A 24,719-nucleotide genomic window follows, 5' to 3' on the forward strand; every position below is an offset into this window, starting at 1 on the left:
TCTATTCCTATCAACGAATCACGATCTGATAAAAAGGTATTTTATTTTTTATTCACAATATAAAAACGTACAGATCATCAACAAATAAATAATAGAACACTTATTACAATGTACAAGGCACAGGTTTGTATCCTTATAATAACAGTATGCTTAAGAGCAATATTTCTATCAGTAACTTTGGTAAAACACAATATATAAGCACTAGTATGACGTCATTTTGTTCAATTATTTAAAAATATTACGGGTACAGATAATATTAAAATTATAGCACGCATAATACATCATCCTCTAATAATTGGTGTGGAAATTTAACACGTGTTCGACATATCGTATTTTCTATGCTACAATTTTATATACAATTTGTAGAAAAAATACAGCTGAAAGAAGCTCAAATTTTTGCAACAACATGTTTTCCGATAAAAATGCCCAGTTTCGAACGTTTTCGATTGGCGAAACAATCGAAAACAGCAATCCCATGCGGATCACACAATAATGACCGCATTCAGAAAACAGTGACGTGATAGTTAAATCACTGTTTACGATACTTACAGAACTTAGGTACAAAACGTAATACTATTCTGGAATAATCTGAAGATTCCCAGCCTCTGCTAAACCCAATCTCTGCTGAACATTCTTCAGTCGTTGGCAATACTGTTCAAACGTGTCAAAACCACCATCTCCACTAAAAATCGAATTTCAGATAGTTAAAATGTTCATTTTCTAATAATTCTTCACTTACTTTGCGGTAGTCTTATCTCGAACAGGAGGCGAATGATTTATGGCGGCTTTTTGAATTGGTAGAAAAGACTGATCCATGTTCCATAATAGAGTTTTCACACCAATTCGTCTGCCAATATTCCATCTCACGATTAACCACTTCATTCTATGGATACTAATCAAAACAAGCACCGCACTCCTAAATCGAACTTTTGGCGATTTCTTGTTACGGCCTACCACAGCGTAGGATCGTTGGTCTCTGGTCAATTGGGCGAGTACACATAGAGTATTTTCTTCAGACAATTGATAGCTACCAATTACAATTAACAAATATCGTTTCTGATATGTTAGAGCCTTGCGTCTGCTTTCCGCTCGCAGAAACTTTCCATAAAAATGTTGCAACTGTAAAAAAGAATATTATCGTATCATTGAGCACAAAATGAATATATGAAAAAAAGATAGAAATTACCTTTTCTATTTCTGGGATTTTAGCATTTGAAACTTGAGGTCCCTTATTTCGTTTGATTTGATCTTCGAGTAATTTAATTCGTTGGTTCAATTGTTCCTTCTCTTCCCTTGATTTTATCAACTTCTCTTGAAGTACAGTCTTTTCTGTCATGTATTTTTCATTAACTTCACTGAGATCCTATAAACCATAATATCAGTCATAAGATACAACAATTCATAAGGTAACTAGGAGTTTATTACTAAAAGTTAGAAAATATTAAGTTCATTACATTTATCTTTTGCATGAATTTTGTAGGCATATTCTCGTTTGTAAATCTGCTCTTCAGTTCCTTTGTGAGCTCCAATTCTCTCCTTGTACATGCTTTTACTTCTTGTTGTAACTCAGCAATCATATCCCTAGAGTTCTTCTCCTCATCTTTGACGGCCGATAACTTTTTAAGTAGATCAGTTTCCCTTTCTTTAAAAGTCTCAGCTAGCTTCATCTCCCGTTCTAGAGATTCCGTTAATTCTCTCTTTGACTGTTTCATGTCAGCCTCCAAATCCATCTATCGAAAAATTAATCACGTGAAAAAAAATCACAAAAACTAGTCGTTATAAATTAATATATTCTTATACTAACTATCACATCTCTAGCATTATTGATTTCTCTCCTCAAAGCCTTGAGCTCACTATGTTCACTGATCTTTTGTTCTTGTCTCTTAGTCTCCGCATCAGACATGGTTTTAATTCTCTTCTGTAACCATTCGCCTTCTTCTTGTTTCGCTTTTAGTTCTTCTTTGGTACGCCTGAGATCAGTTTGCAAGTGATCATTAGTTCCTTTTATCAAAACCAGATTACTTGTTAAGTTCTCATTTTTCTCCACTTCCACTTCTAATTGCTTCTCAAAATGATTCTTCTCCATCTGTAATTTCCTCAAAGTGTCCTTCAGCTCTGTGTTTTCCCTTCCTTCTTTTTCAAAGCTTTCCATTAATGACAGATATTTCTTCCTCTCAGCTTCTAAATCTGTTAATTTTGATAAGTCATCGACTTTCTGGGATTGTACATGGTCTTTCATCAAACTCAGTTGAATCTCTAAATTCTTATGCTCATCTTGTAGCAAGGACAATTCATTTTTAAGCTTCACCTCATTGTCTAAAGAATTCTTCAACTTACTCTGGAGGGTCTCTATTAATTCTGAACAACCAACTTGCATTGCCCTATGCTCCTTTTCAATCTGAATCTTTAATTTTCTCATCAAATTCTTCTCTGAAGATAATTCTTCATCTAGTTTCGCTATTTTCTTTGATTTCTCTGTTAAATCTGACTTTAGTTGGAAAATTCGACCTTCGTATTCTGTTATCTGGCACTTGAGCATTTCTGTTTCTATCTCCAAATCATCTTTCAGCTTCTTCAATTCTTCATTGATTTTATTAGCTTGACTCAGTTTTAATTTTAGTTCTATATATTTTGCTTCTTGGAAATCCTGATAAGGAGTTTGTCTTTCTGTCTTTTTCTTATCCTCGTCATCGTTTTCTATGGCGTTCATAATCTTTCTATCTAAGTGTGCCGATAAATTTAACTCTCTTTGCACCATGTCTTCGATGTCGATATCATCTTGCAATCGTTCTGCAAATTTATACAATAATTATTGTAATAAAACTATATTTTTAATTTATATAAAGAAATACTTACGTGCAGGTAACTTTAGGTCAGACAGATCTTTGTTTAGATTATCCACCATATTCCTCAGTTCAGCATTTATCTTTCTTTCATCCTTCAACTTCTTTCTCAATTCCACAACATTTCCAGATTCCTTCATCTTATTCTGTATAGCTTCCAAAGCCTTGTGCAGACTTTTGCTATCGTCACTCATTTGTCTAATCACTTTATCTTTTTCTTTTAGGTATTCCTGCAGATGATGGATTTCTTGATCCTTTTCGTTAGAAGGTGAGGATGTTCCTGAGAAGCTGGTGCGTCTGGCCATTTCTTCCAATCTTCTAATGACCTGATCCCTGTTGTTTAGACCTTCGGTCAGTCTTTGAATTTCATTCTGACATTCTAATAATTCTTGTTTGGTAGATTGGTACTTTGTTTTGAATTCGTACAACTGTTTATTTTCATTTTCGATCTCAATATTGCGGGTTTGGATAGTTTCGATAGTAATATCTTTTTCGAGAATTGCATCTCTGAATTTCTGTAACTCCTTTGCCTGTTCCTGGAGGAGAATAGTATATTCCCGTGTCTGTCCTAATTCTTGTTCCTTCTCTTCGATATCCTTTTTTAACTTATTATTCTCTAAATTCAATTCTATTATAATTTTTTCGTTCATTTGTATCTTACTTTTGTGGTCTTGCATTTCTTCATTACTCAGTTTTAAAATATTTTCTATTTCCTGAAGATCTTTTTTTATTTTATTCTCTGATACTCGTGACAATTCATATTGATTCTGATAGAAACACTTATCTCTGGATAGTGTCTCCACAACATTTTTAAATTCCATTTGCAACTCGTCGTAAAGTTTCTGCAGAGCTATTAAATCATCTTCTCTTTTAGTCAAAATTGCTGATTTCATATCTAATTCCTCTCTTACTGCCTGTAATTGAATTTCCAAGTTCTCCACCTCTTTCAATGTCTCATTGATGGACGTCTGAGTGTATTTCATTGAAGGAACATAAGATCTATTACTACTACTGTCGTCACTTCTCTCATCAGCACGTTCTCTTTGTGGTAATTCTTGCGTTTGAGTACACTGTTTTGTTGACTGTGTAGCATGGTCAGTTCTGTCGTTAGAATTATTGTTTTCCGACGTGGAAGATTTCGACTCCTGGCCACTGTGCAGCAAGTCTAAGATTCTAGATTGTTGACTGGAATTTGCTGATAGACTTTGAGAACCAAGGTCTAGAAGAGGAACCTGAATTATCTTAGTGCTGTCCATTAAAGGTACAGTTGAATTATCTATACTTTTTGGAACAGGTGAAGTAGGAACTTTGAAAGCAGATACGTTAGGTAAGTTTTGTGTCGTGTTGGCTCCTCTGATGGCTTCCGTAGTCTCTTCGCATTCTGAGTGAATTGATAGAATATCGCTCAATGTACGTGCACTATTCTTTGCCTCTGTCTGTAGTACCAACTCTCTTAATTGTGTTTCGTCCAGATTCAGTGAAGAATATATCTCAAGTTGCTTTTCTTTTTTGGATAATTGTTCCTTCAAGTGATCTATCTCCTCGTTCTTGTCTGCTAACATACTGTCTATTAGTCTCGGTAATTCTAACTGTGCATGCTCTTGAACACCAACTTTCGTCTGAAGAATCTTTTTCTCCTCTTCAATAATTTCTACGTGCTCTTTCAACTTCTGAATAGTAGCACTTTCTACTTGCACCACATTTGCAATCTCTGCTTCCTTCTCTTGCAATAATTGATTAATTCTATCCAATTGATTCTTCATGTCCTGTAATTCTAAATCTTTGTCAGCAATGGTTCGTTCTAAAGATTGAAACTTGGCATTAGCTTCATGAAGTTGTAGTTCTAAGCGTGATGTAGCCTGTCTCTGGGCAAATGGAGCGCTTTGCTTGTGTTGCTCCAATCTACCACGCATTGCTTCTATTTGAAACAATTGCTCAGAAGTGGTTTGCTGAAGAATTTCCTGCTCTGCTTGCAATTCCTCGTTCTGGTTTTTGAAAGCAGTAACTTGCAATTCTAAATCTTTGATTCTTTTTAGTGCTACTTCTTCAGCTCTGGCATGTTTCAACATTTTCTCCTTAAGTTTAAGTAACTGGTCGAGAGGTAACATTGGAGGTGCAGTAGGATCATCGGGAGTAGGGCACCGCGAGGCATCTATTTGCTCTCTAATAGAGACATCTTCGCTTGGTTGACTCAAACTCAAATTGGAACTACACATGTGCGCAGATTCCAGTTCTCTAATTCTTTTAGTTAAATGATTCTGCATATCGCGAAGTTCTGTTTTCATTTGCTTCAATGCCGCAGAATTCACGTTGAATTGTTCAGAACTTAACTTGTGTTTTCTTAATTCCTCCTACAAAATCGTATTTTTAAAAATGTATGTTCTAACAAAGTTAAGTATTTCATTAAAATTTACCTGTAAGTGAATAATATGTTCATTTAGTTGCTTGCTTTCACTACCCATCTTAACAGCATCCAGTTCTTGGACCAACTCATGCTGGTTCTTAGTCTGCGCAGCAATCACAGTTTCTAATTGATTGATTTGTAATTGAAGAGATTCTTCCTTCTCGGTTTTGATCTGTAGTTGTTGTTCCAAGTCTGTGATGATTTCTCTAAGTACCCAAATCTTGTCAATAGCTGCTTTCAGTTCACTCTCGGTTTCAGATTTTCTGGCCTCTGTGTCAGACATAAGAGAGGACATCTCTCTCATCTGAGACTCTAGAACCTCCACCTACATTGTATTCGACTTTTTAATGAAACTTCGCAATTGCTAAGTTTATTCCATTACCACAACCATAAATTAAATGCTGGAAAGCATCACCAATATGTAAAGCACACAAAAAATAATTGTCAAAGTGACAAAATAAAAGATACATGCATATCATCTTAATTTTTATTAAAATGAAATGTATACTTTGTACTTAGTAGAGCCTGGATCTGAAATATTATTAAATGTATTAATTCTCATAAGTAAATGACCACTCACAACTGCACCGATGTCAGATGCTTGAAGCACAGGGACGTCTGACGTTGCTTCGGGTGATAGTGTAGACTGCTTTGTGCGACAAACAGAAACCAAAACCAGAGTGCAGGAAAACTCGTGTTAATAGGTTAGTGATAATGCGTGTTATAAGCTGCCTAATTACTAATAATATAGCTGACAATATAGCTGACCATAAAAAATGAACTCAAATATGATATCCCAAAAGTTATCTATTAGTTTGATCAATTTATATGAGATCAGTAAAGATCATTAAAAAAATCCCAATCCAAGACAAATAGAAATAATCATTTTAAGAAATTTCTGAACTTGATTAAAATGTATTATTTAGTCCGCACCATGTAAAGTATCCAAAAAAGCAGATGTTTTGGGTGCGAATGAATATTTCAATTAGAATCGTAAATTGTTTATATCAAATTATTGTATTGTTAAATAGTATGAATGTAATGCCCAAGGACTCACCTCAGATGTTATGCGTTGATCTCGTTCCTTTTCTCGTTCACGTTCTTTAAGCTGTTCCTGCAGAACATATACTTGTTTCGCTGCTTCATCTCTCTCAGCTTCTCTTTCGCTTGCTTGCTCATCCAGAAATCTGCGAGTTGCTTTTAATTGCTTATCTGCTGCCTCAATCTACACATATTTTCTTTCAGTTAATATCAATAAAATCGAACACTTAAAAAGCAGAAACTAGAAAACTTGAATAAAAATAATCAATAAAATGTACACTTCAGCAGCTACATGAGTTATAAACTTTAATATTATTTATATCAACACACATTTAATCAATCACAATCAAAAATAAAACTAAAAACAAATGCCTTTATGCAAAATAAATAGCAACAAAAATAAAATGTTCTGAAATACTCATGAAAAATGCTCATCAACTTTCTTCAAACGTATTCTTTGTTATTAAATTAATGCAACCAGGGAGGATAAGGAAGAGTTAATTCACAATATTAATAGCATGCATATAAGAGATTAATAGCAATAAATATACTTTTAATGTAACACATGCCTTGATTAATCATTAGGAAATTATTATTTTTAATGATGGCATGAAATTTAGTAGATTCTTATGATAAACCATTTCATCAGAATTGAGAGAGTCCATAGCGTTCTTGTCAATTTATTGTTAAATATTGCTCGGTTTGCGGTTAAAGTTAACTTACGGAACAGCTTTTTATAATAGTATTAGTAATTCTATAATTTACCTTTCGGCGGCAAACCCTGTGAATGTATGGGGTAGGAGTAGGTTCTAAAGGCACCTGCTGGCAAGATAACAGAACGCCAATCAATCTTTCTAAAAAGCTGCATCACGGAGCTATACATTTTTACCGGTCGTTTATCTTTTTTCTTTCTTTTCTTTCTCTTTTATTTCATACGTTTTTATCGTAAATTTTTTTCTATCGATTTCTGAACACGAGATCATCTATCGATTGAAATACTTGTCAAATGATAATCGAATCTATTAAAAGTTAAATATTGATGCATGGATAATGAGACTGTTCATTATGAGTTCAAAAACAAAAAAAGAATGTCTTGTGCAATGTATGAACAACTAAGCTCGTAGATACAGATAAAATAATGGACTACCAAATACAAAACTCGTCTTCAATATGCAATACACCACAACTGTTTTGTATGTAGCATACCAACTCTATATAATGAAAATACATGCAATCGGTGCATCCTTTATAAGAAGAAGTTGCAGTTTACCTGTTGCTGCAAATCTTCCTTTTCCCTTTTTGCCTCTTCCATCAATTTTTCAGTCAGTCTAGATTGTTCATCTATCAATTGCAACAATTCTGTGCAATCTCCTCCTCCATTTGATAATACATGTCTCACTGAAAAATAAAACATAATTTCAAAAGACATTCATTGAAAAGTTCAATGTTCATACCTCAAAAGAATTCATACCTTTTTCTTGCAATTGTGAGAAATCTTGCAAAGTAATGTCAGTACCTAAGTCATAATTTTCCCCATAACCTTCTGTGATTGTTTCTTTTTTATTCTCTGCATTAATTAGCTTCCTTTGAAGATCTAAAATAGTCATTTTCAGATGACTGATCTCTTCTTGATAGCCGATGACTAGAGCTTCAGCATGATGAAGTTTCAAATTCAGTTCTTCATTCATTTTATTTAACCAAAGAGTATCTTTCAAAGGCGAGCTATGTCTCCGTTCTCTTGTGGATAAAGAAGTGCTAAGAATTTCAGCGCTTTCAGATTTCAAGCGACGTACGCAGTTGTTCAATTCTTGCTTTAATTTTTCTGTTATGCACTCATCTTCTTCCAGAATAGTTGGTAAAGTTTCAGCATTGCTATTTATTATAGAAACTATCTCGGTAGTTTTTGGAGCAAAATGGATCCTTTGTATCTTCATTTTGGAAGAGTTCAATAAGCTAGTCTCTTGGTTCTCTCTTGATTCGTTGAATTTCAATCCATCAGTTTTATCAATTTGCATGGCTTTTTCATTAATGACGCTATCGGATAATTGACTCTTAACAACTTTGGTAATAAAAGTATTATTAACTTCCTCTTCACAAATACTAAAGTACTTTATCAGTTCTTCAATCAACGTTTTAAGAGTTACACACGTTTTACTTAAGGTATTCCTGTTTAACACAAAATGTTTATAAATAAAAGATAATAACGATTTTTAATTTTCTCGAAATGTAAATACCTTTCTTCAAGAATTTGATTATCTGTTACTACGCCTTTATCAAGATCTCCTTTTTCACCATAATTCTGAACACATTCTGATTTAATTTTATTAAGTTCTTCCTGATGACGATCGATCATTCTAGCTACAGTTCGAGAATGCTCTTCTTTTAAACGTTGCATTTCCTCAGTATGGGTTTCTTTAAGTAGTTGCATCTCCCTCTTTGCATTACCAGTCAGTTTGTCTCGTAATTCCAACAATTCTGCTGGCCAATTATCTTCTACATCCGACTCGACCGTTAAAAGTGCCTATTGATTAAATTACAATGACATGAAAGTGATAAATTGAAAGTGAATATATCAGTAGGAAACTAAATTTGTCTTGGATGTGTTCGAATCAATTTTTTGCAGGATATTAGCATGTAAATTGGTGTGGCTAAATCTAAAGCTACCTGAATTTGTTCTTGGAGCGCATTGACAATATCCAACTTAGCTAGTGCGATCTGTTCTTCCAATTGATGGTTGTAGGCCGCTCGTAGTTGCGTTAATTCACCATTTTCCAACGCACCCGCATCCCATTCTGTTTGACAATGCTGCATGCATACATATGTGGTCACACAATAGCATGTTAGTTACGAGAGAAATAATACATTATAATTGTACTCAGTTCGAGCTAACGACTTTGCTTTACAATTTATAATCTGTGACCTTTATTAATCGGAAACTATTCTAAAAATGCTTTCAGAACAAAACAATGGTTTTTTGATAAGAACAAAATTATTAAAAAAATACAGGTTTCATTTAAATAAATTAAAGAATCATGCGTTTCATCGAAAATAAATAGAATTATAGAAAGGAATAACATAAAAAACATACTATTGAAAGATTAAAGTAAGACATACCAAATTTAAAAAGTGCAATCTAATGTACATAGCAAAGTGAATGAAAGAAATCAATTTTTATTAGCATGTAACACATATTCTTGAAGAAGAAGAAGAAGCGATTATAATGCACAAAAAGATATTCAACATTTAACACAAAAAGTAAGATAAATGAAATGCATTAAATACACAAATAAGAAGTTCATAAAACGATCAAGTTATCTTGCTTACCTGATTTGCCATATTTTTCAATAACTCGCGTCTTTCTTTGTCCTTGTTATCGTATAGTTGTCTTTCATACATATTTTTCTGTTCTTCTAAAGATTTCTCACATTGCAATTTCGCTTCCTGCAACTCTATTATTCTGTTTTGCAATTCTTGTTGCAAAGTTTTGATATTTATTTCATACTCTAATTCAGACTTATAACTATTAAAATTTTGGCTGGTATGCTTAGATTGCTCATCCTTTATTGGAGAACCAAGTCTTGAACTATGCTCAGAGATATTCGAAACGTTCAAACAATCGCCAGCACCTCCGAAATATAAGCCTTCAGTTATGTCAGCAATTTCACTATCATTGTCTGACATCTTTTTTGACTGCTGACTAAATATTTCCTCGGAATATTGTTTTTCCATCAGCAAACATTTTTGTTCGAAATACATACGCAGTTCTTCCATTTCCTTCGCGTGTCGCATTTCCAGTTCGGTTTTGAGATCGTTTAACTCTGTTGTGCTTCCTTTTGCGCTCAACATTAATGATTGTACTTTTCTAATTTCAGATGTAGTTTCGGTTTTTATAGCGTTTATCTGCTCGTCATGAACATGAATCAGTGCTTCAATTTCTTTACGTAAAGTCTCCTTCTCTAATGTTAATTGATTTACAGAATCTTGTAGTGAATGCATATTCTCTAACTTCTTCTTCAAAGCTTTATTTTCTTCATTCTTATGTTCCTTTTCTATGGTAAGGTTTTCTGAAAGATTAATGTAGTGATCCATTTTGTTTTTTATTTCTTCATAGTCTGCCTGTTGACTCATTAAACGTTCTACTTCTTTCAGCAACCGTTTATTTTCTTCCAGTACAAGCATTAATTTTTCTTGTAGCGATGCTGTTTTGTTACTAATATTAGGATCTTCGGTTTTCTCATCAAGAGTTCTATTTATATCGATGCTTTTATCGTGTGTTGTATCTACAGAATTATTAACAATCCTATCCAGCTTAAATTGTTTCATTAAGGCACTGTTATAACTGGATGACAATGAAACATCAAGTTTACTATCGCTTAAAGCTAACGTCTGATTCAATTTTTCCTCTACCTCTGCACACTGTGCCCATGCTGTGGCTAGTCCAGTCTTCAACTGTTCACGCTCTTCCTCAGATTTCTTCAACATGTCTGCCAGATCATACATTTTTTTTATGGATTCTGCAAGTTCTGTCTCTTTCAGCTCAAGGGTCATCTTAAGCTTCTTGATTTCCTGTTGATTCTCTTCAGTTTTGTGCAGCAGATCACTGATGGTATCTTTCATACTCTGACTAGATGATTTGCTTTCTTCTGCTAATGGCAGGGTACTCTGGCCATCCAAACTGTTCTTCTTCAAGGAACTCAGCTCAGATTTGTATTTGTCGCATACATTCTTCATATCCTTAAGCTGTTTCTCATATGATTTCTTTGTAAGATTTGCTTGTTCCAACTCTTCTTTTGACTTACGAACATCCTCTTCAAGACCCTCAATCTTACAAATTAAAAGTTTCTCGAATTCTGCTTTTTCCTCAAGCTTTTGTTTTGTCAACTGATATTGAATCGCCACTTCGTCAAAAGTCTGATACGTAGTTTCGTTCAGTTCGCTTAGAGTACTCACGTTTATACCACTAAGTCTGGACAATGATTTCTCTAAATCATAGATTTTGTTGCTTAAAGTTCTTTCATGAGACTGACTATTTTCTATCAACGATTGCGCTGTCGAGTATCTCGACGACAGATCATCGAGTTTAAATTTTAGACTTTCATTCTCTTCTTTCAACACAGCAGCATTTGTTAAGGCTTGTTCCAAGGAACGTTCAATGCTTTCCTTCGATTCCAGAACCGCAGTTGCTGCTATGTACTTTGAAGTGACTTCCTCCAATTGAAGTTTATGCAACTTAATCTGTTCGTGTAACATCTCTTTTTCCTTTTGATGATCTAGATTTTGAATGCATGTAACTTTTTCTGCCTGCACTCTAAACTCATTAAACTTTGATTTTTGTTCGTTCAATTCAGCTTGGGCAGTTTGTTGGGATTCAGAACGATTCATTAACTCGAGTTTCAGAGTTTCCACAGTTTTCTTATAGTGAGCCAACTGCGTTTGAAATATGGAGAGTTCTTTGGCATGTCGAGTCTCCAGATCTGGTAGTTCCTTGTTCAAGCGATCAGCCATAGTCTTATTTTCTTCTTTCAATTGCTTTAGATGTTCTTCATATTCTTTTTGGATATTCATTACCTCTTTCTCATACTTTGTAGCTTGCTCTTTTAATTCCTGTTGATGACGTGTAGTATTTATATTCATCTCAGTTGTAAATTTTTTTAATATATGTTGCATATCTTGTTTTATCTTATCTACACGCACTTCATACTGTTTCTGTTGCTCTAAAGTCTCGGCGATGTTTAAATTTTTGTCAGCAGCATTTAGACGGATTTGTTCATTCAAATTATTAATTTGCAACTTATAATCATTAATCTCAGCTGTTCGAGTTTCTTTCTCCATTTCCAGTGTCTGTACATATTCTTGATTTTGGGTCACCTGGCTATTTAATTTTTGTATTATTGACCTTTGATCGCTTACAGTCTTTTCTAAAGTATCAATCTAGAAACCATCAATTTTCTAATAAAAAATCTCTTTATTTTGTGGTCATAAAAAATATGATTTTCTTACCTTTTCTTCCAAGCACTTATTCTTATCACTATCTTTACAAGGTATCTGCATAGCATTTATGGAGTTCAATTGACTAGCAAGATTATCTCTTACAGACAGAGCATGCTGCAGAGACCACATTAGATCTTCTATTAGCTTATCTCTTTGATTCACTGCTTTTTCAAACTCTTGTAGCTATTTGATTGAAAATAACACATGACTATCTATATATACTATGTCAACAAAAAAAAAAGAACAGATTTTACATACTTTTATATGATACAAAGACAAGACATCTCTACTGTGTATACTACTACTCTGGCTTTGAGAAGAGTTTGGAGATGAGGCCTCTGCTCTCAAGTGATCAATTTCCGCATTTAAAGCTTCGACTATGGCTTCTTTCCCTTGCAACAACTCTTCTAATTGAACCACCCTTCCTGCAAGACCTTCTAAATCCCCATCTGCTTCTCCTTCGCTCATACTGACACTGCTTTGTGTCACATCTTTTGAAGAAACTCCTTCATGCGGCTATAATCAATGGAATTAGTGCTTTGATGTTCACAAACAACAAAATAGATTTAAATTCCTATTCTTACATCAGATTTTCTATGTTCCATAGATTTGTCATTACGGAAAGATTCCTCATCGGATACTTCATCCATTTGACTATGCTCGAACCTTGAGCTTTACTAATTCTTTCTACCTTATATCTCTCCAGCTGAAACCACAATTGTATATTATATAAAAATTTTAATTTCCATATAATTTTTCAAGTTCAGTTTTCTAAATGTCTTATTTATGTTCCACGTTTACCATATTAAATAAATCTCAAAATATCAAATAATATACTATGATCTTTTGTACCCTACATCAATGTGAACTTTATGGTGTTCGGAATCCATATTATATCCTTACATTCCTCCACCATACTTATCTGAATTATAATAGCTACAAAAAGCATTTCTACACCTCTAGAAGTATTTATTTTTGCATTTACATATTAATTAGATCCAGGTATATTAAATTTTGTATCATTTAATAGTATATTTACGTCCACAAAAATTTGATACTATCGGAATAAAATGTAAAATATGATAAAAAGATATTTTATTGAAAAATAAGGGTATGTTCAAATACTTTTTGTAGCCACTACATTGAGTTGTCGGTTGAAATTTACTTTGAGAAACCAAAAATTATTGACTTTTTTTATATATTCCGATAATATTCGACAAATAGAATCCAAAAATATAAGTTTTGAGTTTAAAAATCAATTGGTTTAAAAGTTATACGTATATAAAACCAAGAATTTTTAGCGTATTTTACACGTTAATTTGACGCCATATTAGCTTGTATCCATTCGTCCAATGTGTGAAGTCACTAGCTGTAAACAGATACACGTGGGTGGCGGGATAAGTCAAATGTTTTTATCTGCAAGCGTTTTGCACATGTTTGGTTTTTCGCGCTAACACGATTCAAGACTTGCACATAACAATTCTCCCAACGCGTTCGAAGTGTTCGCTTTTATTTTTTTTCCACGGTTAGGTCTTTTTTCGTTTTATTTTTTTTTTACCGCTTTCTTCCTTTTTTAGTTTCTTTTTGTTTTATTTTCTTTTATTTTCCTCTTTCTTTTTAAATGTTTTACTAGTTTTGTTGTATTATTATAAGTACTTGCATAACAAACTGAAAAGCCACACGGTTTTAATGAATGGTTAATCTCTTGATAGTCAATATTCATTAGAATTCATGATCATATCAGATTCATATAAAAACTTTTAGGTGCCAGCTTCCACTTATTAAATATTAATCTATACAATCTTCGCGACAACAATCGATCGCATACAAATACCTAATTATATAACAATTATACAATATTATATTAATTATATAATATATAACTGCATAAAAACATAAAATATACAAATATATAAAATACAATTCAAGAGACAGTTATAAATGCAATAATAACATAACAATAGTTAACAAATAGTTAGGTATTGCAAATGGATCGTTAGTAAAACTTTTGATTTATTAAAAGTAGAATTAATTAGAGTATGATGTAATAGATTGAATACATCTTGGCCATCATAAAACAATATTATTTTTGTAAAATATTAGCCATTTCACATGCAACAATCCAATGTCTTACTTGATTTCTTTCTCTCCCAGTAGTTGATCTTTCCCACAAATTATCAATTATAAATGTGTTAATATAGTTTGTAAGAATTCCATGGACAGCTCTGTAAATATATAATTATGTATTTATTAGATTTTATTAATGTCTGTTGATTTATAATTCAAGATTTTGACTAATAATAGTATCTTTTATTATAATGTAAAAAGAAATAAAAATATATATTCTAATTAATAAAGAAACCTTTCTCATAAATTTATTGCATGTAAATATTTGATCTGTTTTATATAGATAACAATTAACCCTCCCCCTTCAATCATTCCAACACATTCAGAATTATTAATTTATAAATATGAAAATCTAATTTTCTGTTTTTAATATTTATAAAAAAAATGAGCGTAAATTAGAAAAAAATAATTCTACAAAATATTTATGATTAATGAATGGGTTGATGAACCATATCTTTATTAAATTAACAAGTAATTTATTACGTTTAGTATTTGTGATAAATTAATATAAATTGTGAAAAAGTACGTCTGAAGTCTGTTCTTTAATTTACAAGTAATTTTAGATATATTTGTAAAAACTTTAATATATATCTGTCTCAAATTACTGTTCTGATTTTCTAAGTAGTTTTTTCACCAATGTTATGAAGAAATATAGAGTGAATTATCGTGTATCTTATTTTTTCAATCTACTGAATTTATTGAACAAAATGTTCATCTTGAATATTCAATGTAAATATTGCTGATCTCTGAGCATTTGAATATCTTTTGTAATGTTATTTTAGTTAACGTTAACGGGCTTTGAACCAAGTATACTATAACTACAGTTCTTGTTGAATTCTTTTCTTAATTTTAAACGTTTTAGTGTACAGATTGACAGAATTTTGAAAAAGTATTCGAAAATATATATGTATATATTTCTCCATTAATAAAAGACTATTTGTTTTGTAAATAGAATATTTCAAATCTTAAATTCATGTATACTCATTATGTATTCAAAAATATATTGAGTAAAATAGATAAAGTAAAATTACTTTTGTAATATGCAATGCTATTCGTCCTTATTTGTTGAAACAGCAGAACCAGTTAATGATGGCTTTAATTACCTGAGAAATACATATTTTTATTAACATACTTATAACATATGTACATATATTCATCAATATAATTGATTATAATAATATTGTTTATTATCCATCATTAATAGTACAGCTCTGTAAATGAGAAGTACAAAGTTTATAATATCAAATTGTTACTTTTCATTAAACTTTATTTTTGTTCATTTCGTTAAACTTTACACAATTAATGAATGAATCTATAAATTACATATAAATAAATTAATAATTCCCTTTACACCTATACGCTGTTCAAATACATAAAGAAAATTATGAAATATATACTATATCATATAATATGTATATAGAGGAACATTATTAGAGTATATCAAATTTTTTAAATTAAAATGGAAAGTAAATTAAATTACCAGTAAGTTTTAATAATGAATGATACGTATCGTGCAACGAGCAACAACTCAACCACGGTCAACCGTCACATTTCCAGTACGCATTTCAGTGCGCAGGATTATTTCGCGCGCAAGAAGAACCAATAGTAAAACAGTTTGATTCTAAAAATCATTTGGCTTATTTTCACTTGAATTTTTGAAGCAAAAAGAATTATAGTCATAGAATAAACAAAAAGTGCTTAACTTTTTAGAATAATACATAAGTTATAATATATATGTTTTGAATTTATTTAATGTAGATTATGTAGATTAATGTAGATCACATGTAGATATTGCCAACTTAAGAAATTGTGAAGATACTATTTATTGATGGCAATTAAGTGGTTGCGGATTTTATCAATAGGTGGCCTTAGCATATTCTTTTATTTTGTCAACGTGTTCAATGCACCTAACCTATATTGTTTTGTTATTCTTTGGTCTTCCACCTTTAATTTAATAAAGGATTGTATCGATTAGTTTTTTAGTTTCGTTTTTATCCCAATTTAAAAATGGAAGAACAAGACACGCATTTCAGACATATTTTATTGTATTATTTCCGAAAAGGCAAAAACGCATCGCAAGCACATAAGAAGTTATGTGCCCTATATGGAAATGAAGCCTTGAAAGAAAGGCAGTGTCAAAATTGGTTTGCCAAATTTCGTTCTGGTGATTTTTCAGTGAAAAATGCTCAACGGTCTGGTCGTCCAGTTGAAGTTGACGAGACCCATATCATGGCCATTCTCGATTCAGATCGTTATAGTACAACGCGTGAGATTGCAGAGAAGCTCAATGTATCGCATACATGCATTCAAAAAAGAATAAAACAGCTTGGCTATGTCAAGAAAATCGATTTATGGGTCCCTCATCAGCTTGATGAAATTCATTTGAAGCAACGCATTAGCATCTGCGATTCGCTTCTGAAACGCAACGAAATTGATTCATTTCTGAAACGACTGATTATTGGTGACGAAAGGTGGATAGTTTATACAGCCCAGACGACACCAAATGCTGAGATTCACCAAAAAAAGATTATGCTTTCAGTTTGGTGGGATTATAAAGGAATTCTGTACTTTGAACTTTTACCAAGAAACCAAATGATTAATTCAAACGTGTACGTTCCACAACTCACCAAACTGAGCGATGCACTTCAAGAAAAGCGGCCAGAATTGGCAGATCATAAGGGTGTTGTTTTCCAGCATGATAATTCAAAATCCCACACATCTTTGGTCACTCACCAAAAATTATTGGAACTAGGTTGGAATGTGTTGTCACATCCACCACATAGCCCTGATCTTGCGCCTTCAGATTACCATTTATTTCGTTCCATACAGAACTCCTTAAATGGTAAAATTTTTAATGATGCTGATGATGTAAAATCACATTTAATTCGGTTTTTTGCTGACAAAAATCAGAAGTTTTATGAACATGGAATTATGACACTGCCTGAAAGATGGCAAAAGGTCATCGAAAAAGACGGACAATACCTAATTGAATAAAGTTATATTTTTAAGCAAAAATTTTGAATTTTCCTTATTTAAAATACGCAATCACTTAGTTGCCAACCCAATAAAAATGAAATTCTTTCATTTAGAAAAATACACATTTGGAAAGACATGCGAATATTCTTTATGCAATTAATTCTTAAACAATTAAGAATTCATATAATATAAATTTTCTAAAGAATATGATCGTGCAATATGGCATAATACATTGAACATTTTTTTATTAATATTAAAAATTAATATTAATATTAACGTTTTATTAATATTCTTTTTATTAATACATTAAACTTTGAATTTAGTTTAGTTTAGTTTAATTTATCTCCAAATTTAAAATATTTGATGATGAGAGATGCCATCATTATGATATATTTTAATTTTTATTTCCTCAGTAGCCTCATAACGAGCCTGTCACAGAACTTCTAAAAGCCCGCATGAAAAATTATTACAGATAACATCACTGATATGTACTTACATATGTACACATATTTAAGATTCAATTAGTACAAAACTTAAAAATTATTGCACACGATTATATATATTAACTTAATTACTTTGTAATTTTTAATTGTAATATAACCATATTTATATAAAAACTGTGGAAATAAAATAAGAGTAATGTCAAGCGAGCAACATTATTATTGTAAATTGTAAGAGATGATGACATTAATAACATTTTTCATCACTGTACTCTACTAGATTTTATTTAACTTTTACATATATTACATATGTCATAAATTTATACATACTATTATTGCAATATGTTAACACAAATATGATATTAGATATTTATCAGGCATAATAATACATTTGATGTTAATATACAGATTTTCTTGTAGACAGTTTAATTATATGTACGTATATCAAATTATTGAAATAATTTACACAAAATAAATGATTTATGTATCATATGCAGGGTAATTTCAGATTTACTAATTTCTCTAAAATAATACTAATTTTCATTTATGTTTAATTCATAGGAAATACATATCCATCTATTTTTCATATATTTTTTATCAATTGTAAGCAAAGTAAATATTTGCATATAAATATTTCTTGGAATGGTTTTATTCACCTGAAAGAGGCATTAATCTGTAGGTGCTACTAAATATCAATACTAAAACATATGCATACATTTACAACTAGAACTACAGCAAACTGTGATGTAGTGATAAGTACACATTAGATTATTGTATGGATATACATACATTACCTATAAATGGAGGCATAAAAATATATGTTTATAATACATGTAATAAACGTTGCTAATAAACAATTACACTTCTTATTATAAAAATTGTTTAAAAAACGTAGCACTAATATGGAATAAACTCATTTTATGGTAAAATATGATAACATTAAAACTAAGGGAAGCATTTTTGTTTATCTTTTGTAAAGATATGTGTAAATTTCATTTCTACATAGATATGACATATAGTTTCATATATAACGAGTGTAGCATAAACTTTCAAAGTTCACACAAAAGATCAATAATTAAAAATTTATATAATAATGTATTGTGAACATTTAGTATTATTACCATATAACAAAAAATTGCATTCTTTTAACTATTATATCTTTGTCTTTTTACATTTTATATTTTACATTTTTTTAAATTAGTGAAATTGCTTTAAAACAAATTATTATCACAGAGGTACATAAAAATTATATAATTCTAAAATTATGAATACTGTATGTTTGGCAGAATCGTTTAAAAAAATAATAGAAAATATAATTTCTACTAAAAGTATAGTAGAAGGTACTTGCATATTTATAAACAATTAAAATGCTTTACGTAAGTATTTCTAAGACATATACATATATACCTCACGTAATTATACTCGATTTTTTCAAGTAATATAGATTTCGTATGTATATAAATGCAAATTTCTTTGTTACGTACATATTATATATTATTCCGTAAATCACATCTAATTCATTTCTACACAAATAATTACAGCTTTAGATACTTATTACTCCAATCCACCTTCTTCTTCTAATTTTGATAAGAATTTTGGAACTCTATATTTTGGTTCCACTTGACGTGCCATGTCTATTAAGCATAGCAACTTCTTTATACCAATAAATACTCTGAAAGAAAATATACAAATCGTGCTTTCAATATTCACACATTTAAATAAAAATTAATATTGTTAAATTGTTCAAAATAGACATACCGTTTTCCTTGAAGTTTGGCATGTAAATGTACAATTTCTTTTTTATTAAATAGATCCATTTCTTCTAAAACGCTTAAGAGATGGTCAGGAGTTGATAAATTAGGTACATGAAGAGTTGTACTAAATGCTGATAACATTTCCATGTCCTCTAAAACTTGTCTAGAGAAGATATGGTAATTATATTAATAAAAATATATGTAACTATTATTTTGGAGTATTGTTACATTAACGTTAAGTATTTTACCTGCGGCTTGTAGTACAAAGTACTAATAATTTACGACCACGCGGTGGTTGTTTCTTCAGTAAAACTAACAGCGCTTGTAAAGTCAAGTTAGAATATCGTGGACCAATAGAACCATAATCTAATAAACGCTCAATATTATCAACTAGGATGCAACTGAGTTGTGAACGATAAGCATCGTCGAATATCTAAACACAAAAAAATATATATTTCATATTATTTATTATATTATAATTAGAAAATATTCAGTTCATATTTACCTTTCGAATTAAAAGACATTTTGCAGATTCTGTAAAACCAACCATATCTTCTGGTGTACATACTTTGACAAACGGAAAATCGGAATTTTTAGCTATTTGTGCAGCAAGTGCTGTTTTTCCACTATTTGGAGGTCCTTCTAACAAAACTGACACAAGACCAGAACCTTCGGCAGAACGTGCCTCTTGAATATATAAATTGCCATCAGATAAAATCTCTGCCACTGGTTTGCCCCAGTTAATAATACCACGTATAAGAAGATGATCTAATTTTTCTGCACTTGTGCCAAATGCCTGTAACATAAAGTAAAGTCATTAAAACAAATCATTGTAGTTCTTTGTTAATCACACTCGAATTTCTTTTAAATTACTTACAGGTTTAACATCATGTTCCAAAGCATGAAGAAAATCAGTTCTGGAAACCATAAGTTTCTCCATTGCAGCAGGATCTACTTCTACCTTACTAGAAGCTTTAATTAATCTATTCATAGCAGTACTTTGTGCAGCTCTAACTAGACCTTCTAATTCTGCACCACTGAAATTTTTAGTTAATGTGGCTAGTTCTCTTAAATCAACATCTGGTGATATCTTCTTATAATCTTTCATTCTAGATGTGTGAATATTAAGTATTTGGAATCTTCCATGTTCATCAGGCAAGCTGATTTCCATTTGTACCTGCATGTATACAAATTTTATTTAATTAAGTAATAGTAATGGTTTTCCAAACATTATCTCTAAAGAATATTTAATATTATTAAGAAAAATACCTCTAATCTACCAGGTCGTAGTAAAGCTTCATCAATCATATCTCGTCTGTTAGTCATACCAATAACAAGAATATTATTTAACTGCTCCACACCATCTATTTTTGCGAGCAACTGATTTACGACAGTATCATGAACTCCTGTATTTCCAGCAACACTCCCTCGAGATTTACAAATAGCATCAATTTCATCAAAAATAATTATATGTAATCCACTATTTGGTCCAAGCTAAACATGAAAATTTATTTATCTGTAACCACTAACGCCACTGCGTGTTTTGCTTTCATATTGGAATCAAACAAAGTTTTCTAGTTTTTCTTGATCCTTTCTTTAGCGAACATTTCTGCTCTATAATATGCCTGTATTAGACTTTCTCCTAGACTTTTAGTTTTTTAAATAAATTAGGAAATGTAAGCAAAAAATGGTGTTTTAGGGGTCTTTTTTGCTTTGATCATTATTTGAACACACTTAAATGTTTATAATGCAATAATAATACATATCATTTTATTTAAGTGAGCCTAAAGAATTTTTTTGTCCCAACCGCAATTCGATAGTTCTTACTGTAAAAGACATGAAACATCTCCAAAGTTGAAAATGTGCAATTTTTTTCATAATTGATTTTTTTAAGAACTTCGAATTTTAGCAAAACATGGTTTGCAGATTTATATCTAGTACATAAAAGTCTACAAGAATTACCTACTGAAGGTTGCAAAATCGGAAAAAGCTAAAATTTGTTAAACAATGTAATTTATATTTACAACTTATATCTGTAAAACACGTAATGAAGGTTGAAAATATTTTCATACCCTCTTCTCCTCTTCTTCAGCATCAGCAAATAATCGTCTAACATTAGCTTCACTTTCTCCAACATATTTATCCAAAATCTGAGGGCCATTAACGATTTTGGGTTCTCTAGCATTTAACATAGTTCCTATCTGCCTTGCCATTAACGTTTTACCTGTACCTGGTGGACCATAAAGTAAAATCCCTTTTACGTGCTTACAACCCAGTTGAGTAACAATTTCTGGCGGAAAAACTCGTGACGCGAATGCTCTTCGAAAAATAGCACTGAATTCATTATCCAGTCCACCAATACCCATTTTTTGAAAGTCCCAATCTGGATTGATAATTGATTGGCGAATAACATTCCCCTTTGCTTTGCCAATAAGGTTTACATTTGAATTTTCTGCCTTTTCAAACTGTATAACAGTGTCGCCCAAACAACGTCCCATTTGAGTTTTTTTAGATACTGTATTTTGTCCAGAACTTATAGCAGATATATCAGCAGCTTCCAAACTTTTAACTACGAGGCCAAGCATTCTTTTATCCTTGAACTGAAACACCAGTTGTTGACCCACGGTGAATGCCTGCCCCGAAAATTGTAATAGAAAATCTTTAGCCATTTCATCAGTATTGTATGGTTCCAAAGTAGTCCTGAAATATCATTACAAATTTTATTATATATGCTATTTTCTTTGCATTTTCCATGTAATGCACATACGATTTTTTTTGCAAAAAGTCTGCTTCTAGTACAATAGTGCATAAACATTCTGTACTGGAGGTAGGATTAAAATGATATGGTCGAACTTCAATTTCCTGATTAAGGGAAAGAGTGGCCCATTTTCTCTGAAGTAAACTAAATCCAACAGTTCCTCTGGGTACTTCATGATGTCGTTTTATAGTAAATACAAAGTGATGATTTGGTGCAGTGGTAACTTCAATGTGCCTAAAAGATACAATTATGTTAAACTTCATATAATCTGTCAAATAAACTAAAATTATAAATTTTATTATTCTTTTATTGCCTTATTTGTCGATTTTATTATTTAAAACCTTACATTTTATATAAATATATAAATATTATTATATATTATATTATATATTATATATATATATATTATTATATATATATATATATAAGCCGAAAGCAGCGTTCACACATTTCTGTATTTTCGCCGCATGTTCAAGTCCCGAACAAATGAATTAATGGTTCAGTATAATATGTAATAGCTGTTACTACAGTTACTACTATACTGTTACAACAGCTTGTTCAAACTATAATGAATCAATCATTTGTTGGCTCAATTGTTTTTTTGTCTAGGAGCATATACTTACGTATGTTTCATATCCGTGTATACGATGAAATCACCGATTCGGTCGCATTCGACATTTGGTTTTGTCGATGTATGAAGTGATTCGGCAATAAAACCGAATCGGCCGATACATTTTCTTTATCGTACTTATAGAAGAGTCATAGAGGAGAGTGCGTATGAATCGTTGAAAATGGCGAAAATAAATGCGGAGTTTATGATATCGTTGGTGGAATAAAGGCCCGCTATATGGGATAAAAGATTAGATTCATATAAAGATAAAAATTTAAAAGAAGCATTATGGTGAGAAATATACAATTTGTTAAAAGAAGATTTTGATAAAATTAATAGATAAGCAAATAAATTTTCCTAGAGATGAAAAAGAAAATCGTTATATTTAATTTTTTAAAAGTCCTTTGTTATCATTACATATATTCAACAATAATGAAACTTTAGAATTTCAAGTCAAAGTTATAAATTTAATACGAAAAATAAGAAAATATATGCATATGTAGACACTTTTTACCATACTCTTCTAGAGAATTAACAAATGAATTTTATGAATGAATAAATTATAGAGATCAGAACTTGCATCAACATAACACATTACCTTTGTTTTAATTGTAAGTCCAATCATTGAATCCAATCATTCAATTATGGATTTAGATCTGACTGCTTGATCATATATAATGATAACAATTTAAAAATTAGTCTTAACCATGCAATCATTTTCTCTTCGAAACTAATGCTTAGTCTCATAGTTGTGTTCTGTTTTGTTAAATCTCTTCCATGCTTTTTAACAGATCATCAAAAGCAAATATTCATGTACAAAAATAATTAAAAAATTTTATTTCATCCCTTCTTAATTGAGACATGAAAATTTGATAGGAACCCAATTGATATATATCATTTTCAATAGGATATATCTTCCGTTGATCCCTTTTTTGTGACATATTGAAAAACCATGAAAAATTCATAATAAAAAAATATTCACGTCCATTTTGTCAGACTGCAAATAACGAAATAAACAAACAAAAATAGGAAGTAAGCATATGCGTGAGAGTTAGATTTTTGGTGAAGGTACAGAACCGTGTGAACACTGCTTTCGATCGTTACCAACTCGGTAATTGGGCCAATTCATTGATTTGGTACTTATAACAGTCACATCAGATGATACGGTTTTTTGACCAATTCGATTTTACCGAATTAGTAGGATCGATCAAAAAACGATATCATCTATACTGGTTGTTATAGCTACAAAATCAATGAATTAATCATAGGATGATATCTTTACCTGACATCATCTGGGAAATCATCTGGATTGATTATAGCACAATTTGTAATGCTAAGTTCATCAGTAGGACACCTTATTGCCTTCATTCTCTATGAAAAAAGTAAATTTTACTATTGAGAAAAGGAATCGCACTTATTGAAAATATAGTATGTCACTTTACAGACTCATACGCAAGACACCAGACTGACAACTGATCGGACTTTTAGTGGTGGAGGATTCCGCATTACGGCGCTGTTACGGAACTCCGAGAAGCGCGCGCAGAGAGTAATAATATGTTATATTTAATATCAATAAAGGAATAAATATTAGGTAGGGAATAGTATTAACAATATTAATAATATTAATAAAGGAGTTAGTAACATCGAAACGATGACATCCTCCTTCATAGGACTCTCTTTTAAACTCTTTCTCTCTTCTTTGCCTTTACGTTAAATTCGTTCGCTGAAAATCAGATTTAAACTTCCTTCTGTTCCGTTCCTCTCTTTTTTCTTCT

General features: G+C 31.3%; 2 protein-coding genes across 13 annotated transcripts; both read right to left on the minus strand.

Annotated features, from left to right (window-relative positions):
* Positions 1–29: 29 nt before the first annotated feature.
* LOC117154515 (uncharacterized) lies at positions 30–14,503 on the minus strand. 9 transcript variants are annotated; one of them, XM_076625333.1, is made up of 19 exons: positions 14,414–14,503; positions 12,864–12,985; positions 12,538–12,795; positions 12,289–12,462; positions 9,613–12,219; positions 8,953–9,093; positions 8,523–8,809; positions 7,760–8,454; positions 7,559–7,686; positions 7,054–7,110; positions 6,305–6,472; positions 5,828–5,893; positions 5,258–5,572; positions 2,857–5,194; positions 1,805–2,790; positions 1,455–1,730; positions 1,187–1,363; positions 740–1,119; positions 30–682 (listed from the first exon to the last, which is right to left on the minus strand). In XM_076625333.1, exons 2-19 carry the CDS (start codon positions 12,927–12,929, stop codon positions 574–576), a joined length of 9,228 nt encoding a protein of 3,075 aa, XP_076481448.1. In that variant the 5' UTR covers positions 12,930–12,985; positions 14,414–14,503; the 3' UTR covers positions 30–573. The 9 variants fall into 9 exon arrangements, with proteins under 9 accessions (XP_076481448.1, XP_076481449.1, XP_076481450.1 ...); XM_076625334.1 differs by lacking the exon at positions 14,414–14,503 and adding an exon at positions 13,591–13,609; XM_076625335.1 differs by lacking the exon at positions 14,414–14,503 and adding an exon at positions 13,445–13,584 and having other exon boundaries at positions 7,054–7,107.
* Positions 14,504–18,078: 3,575 nt separating this feature from the next.
* Positions 18,079–24,429, minus strand: LOC117154517 (vesicle-fusing ATPase 1-like). 4 transcript variants are annotated; one of them, XR_013060306.1, is made up of 10 exons: positions 24,227–24,425; positions 22,344–22,568; positions 21,649–22,276; positions 20,846–21,070; positions 20,454–20,753; positions 20,082–20,372; positions 19,825–20,009; positions 19,581–19,739; positions 19,307–19,494; positions 18,079–18,478 (listed from the first exon to the last, which is right to left on the minus strand). XR_013060306.1 is itself a non-coding variant. In XM_076625343.1 (10 exons), the coding sequence occupies exons 2-10, from the start codon at positions 24,310–24,312 to the stop codon at positions 19,377–19,379; spliced, it is 2,217 nt and encodes a 738-aa protein (XP_076481458.1). In that variant the 5' UTR covers positions 24,313–24,315; positions 24,387–24,429; the 3' UTR covers positions 18,079–19,376. The 4 variants fall into 4 exon arrangements, 3 of the variants coding, with proteins under 3 accessions (XP_076481458.1, XP_033185467.1, XP_076481459.1); XM_076625343.1 differs by having other exon boundaries at positions 18,079–19,494; positions 24,227–24,315; positions 24,387–24,429; XM_033329576.2 differs by adding an exon at positions 22,958–23,177 and having other exon boundaries at positions 18,079–19,494; positions 24,227–24,409.
* Between the last annotated feature and the right edge of the window lie 290 nt (positions 24,430–24,719).

The sequence above is a fragment of the Bombus vancouverensis genome, chromosome 16 (genome assembly GCF_051014615.1).
Source record: "Bombus vancouverensis nearcticus chromosome 16, iyBomVanc1_principal, whole genome shotgun sequence".
NCBI classification, from domain to species: domain Eukaryota; kingdom Metazoa; phylum Arthropoda; class Insecta; order Hymenoptera; family Apidae; genus Bombus; species Bombus vancouverensis.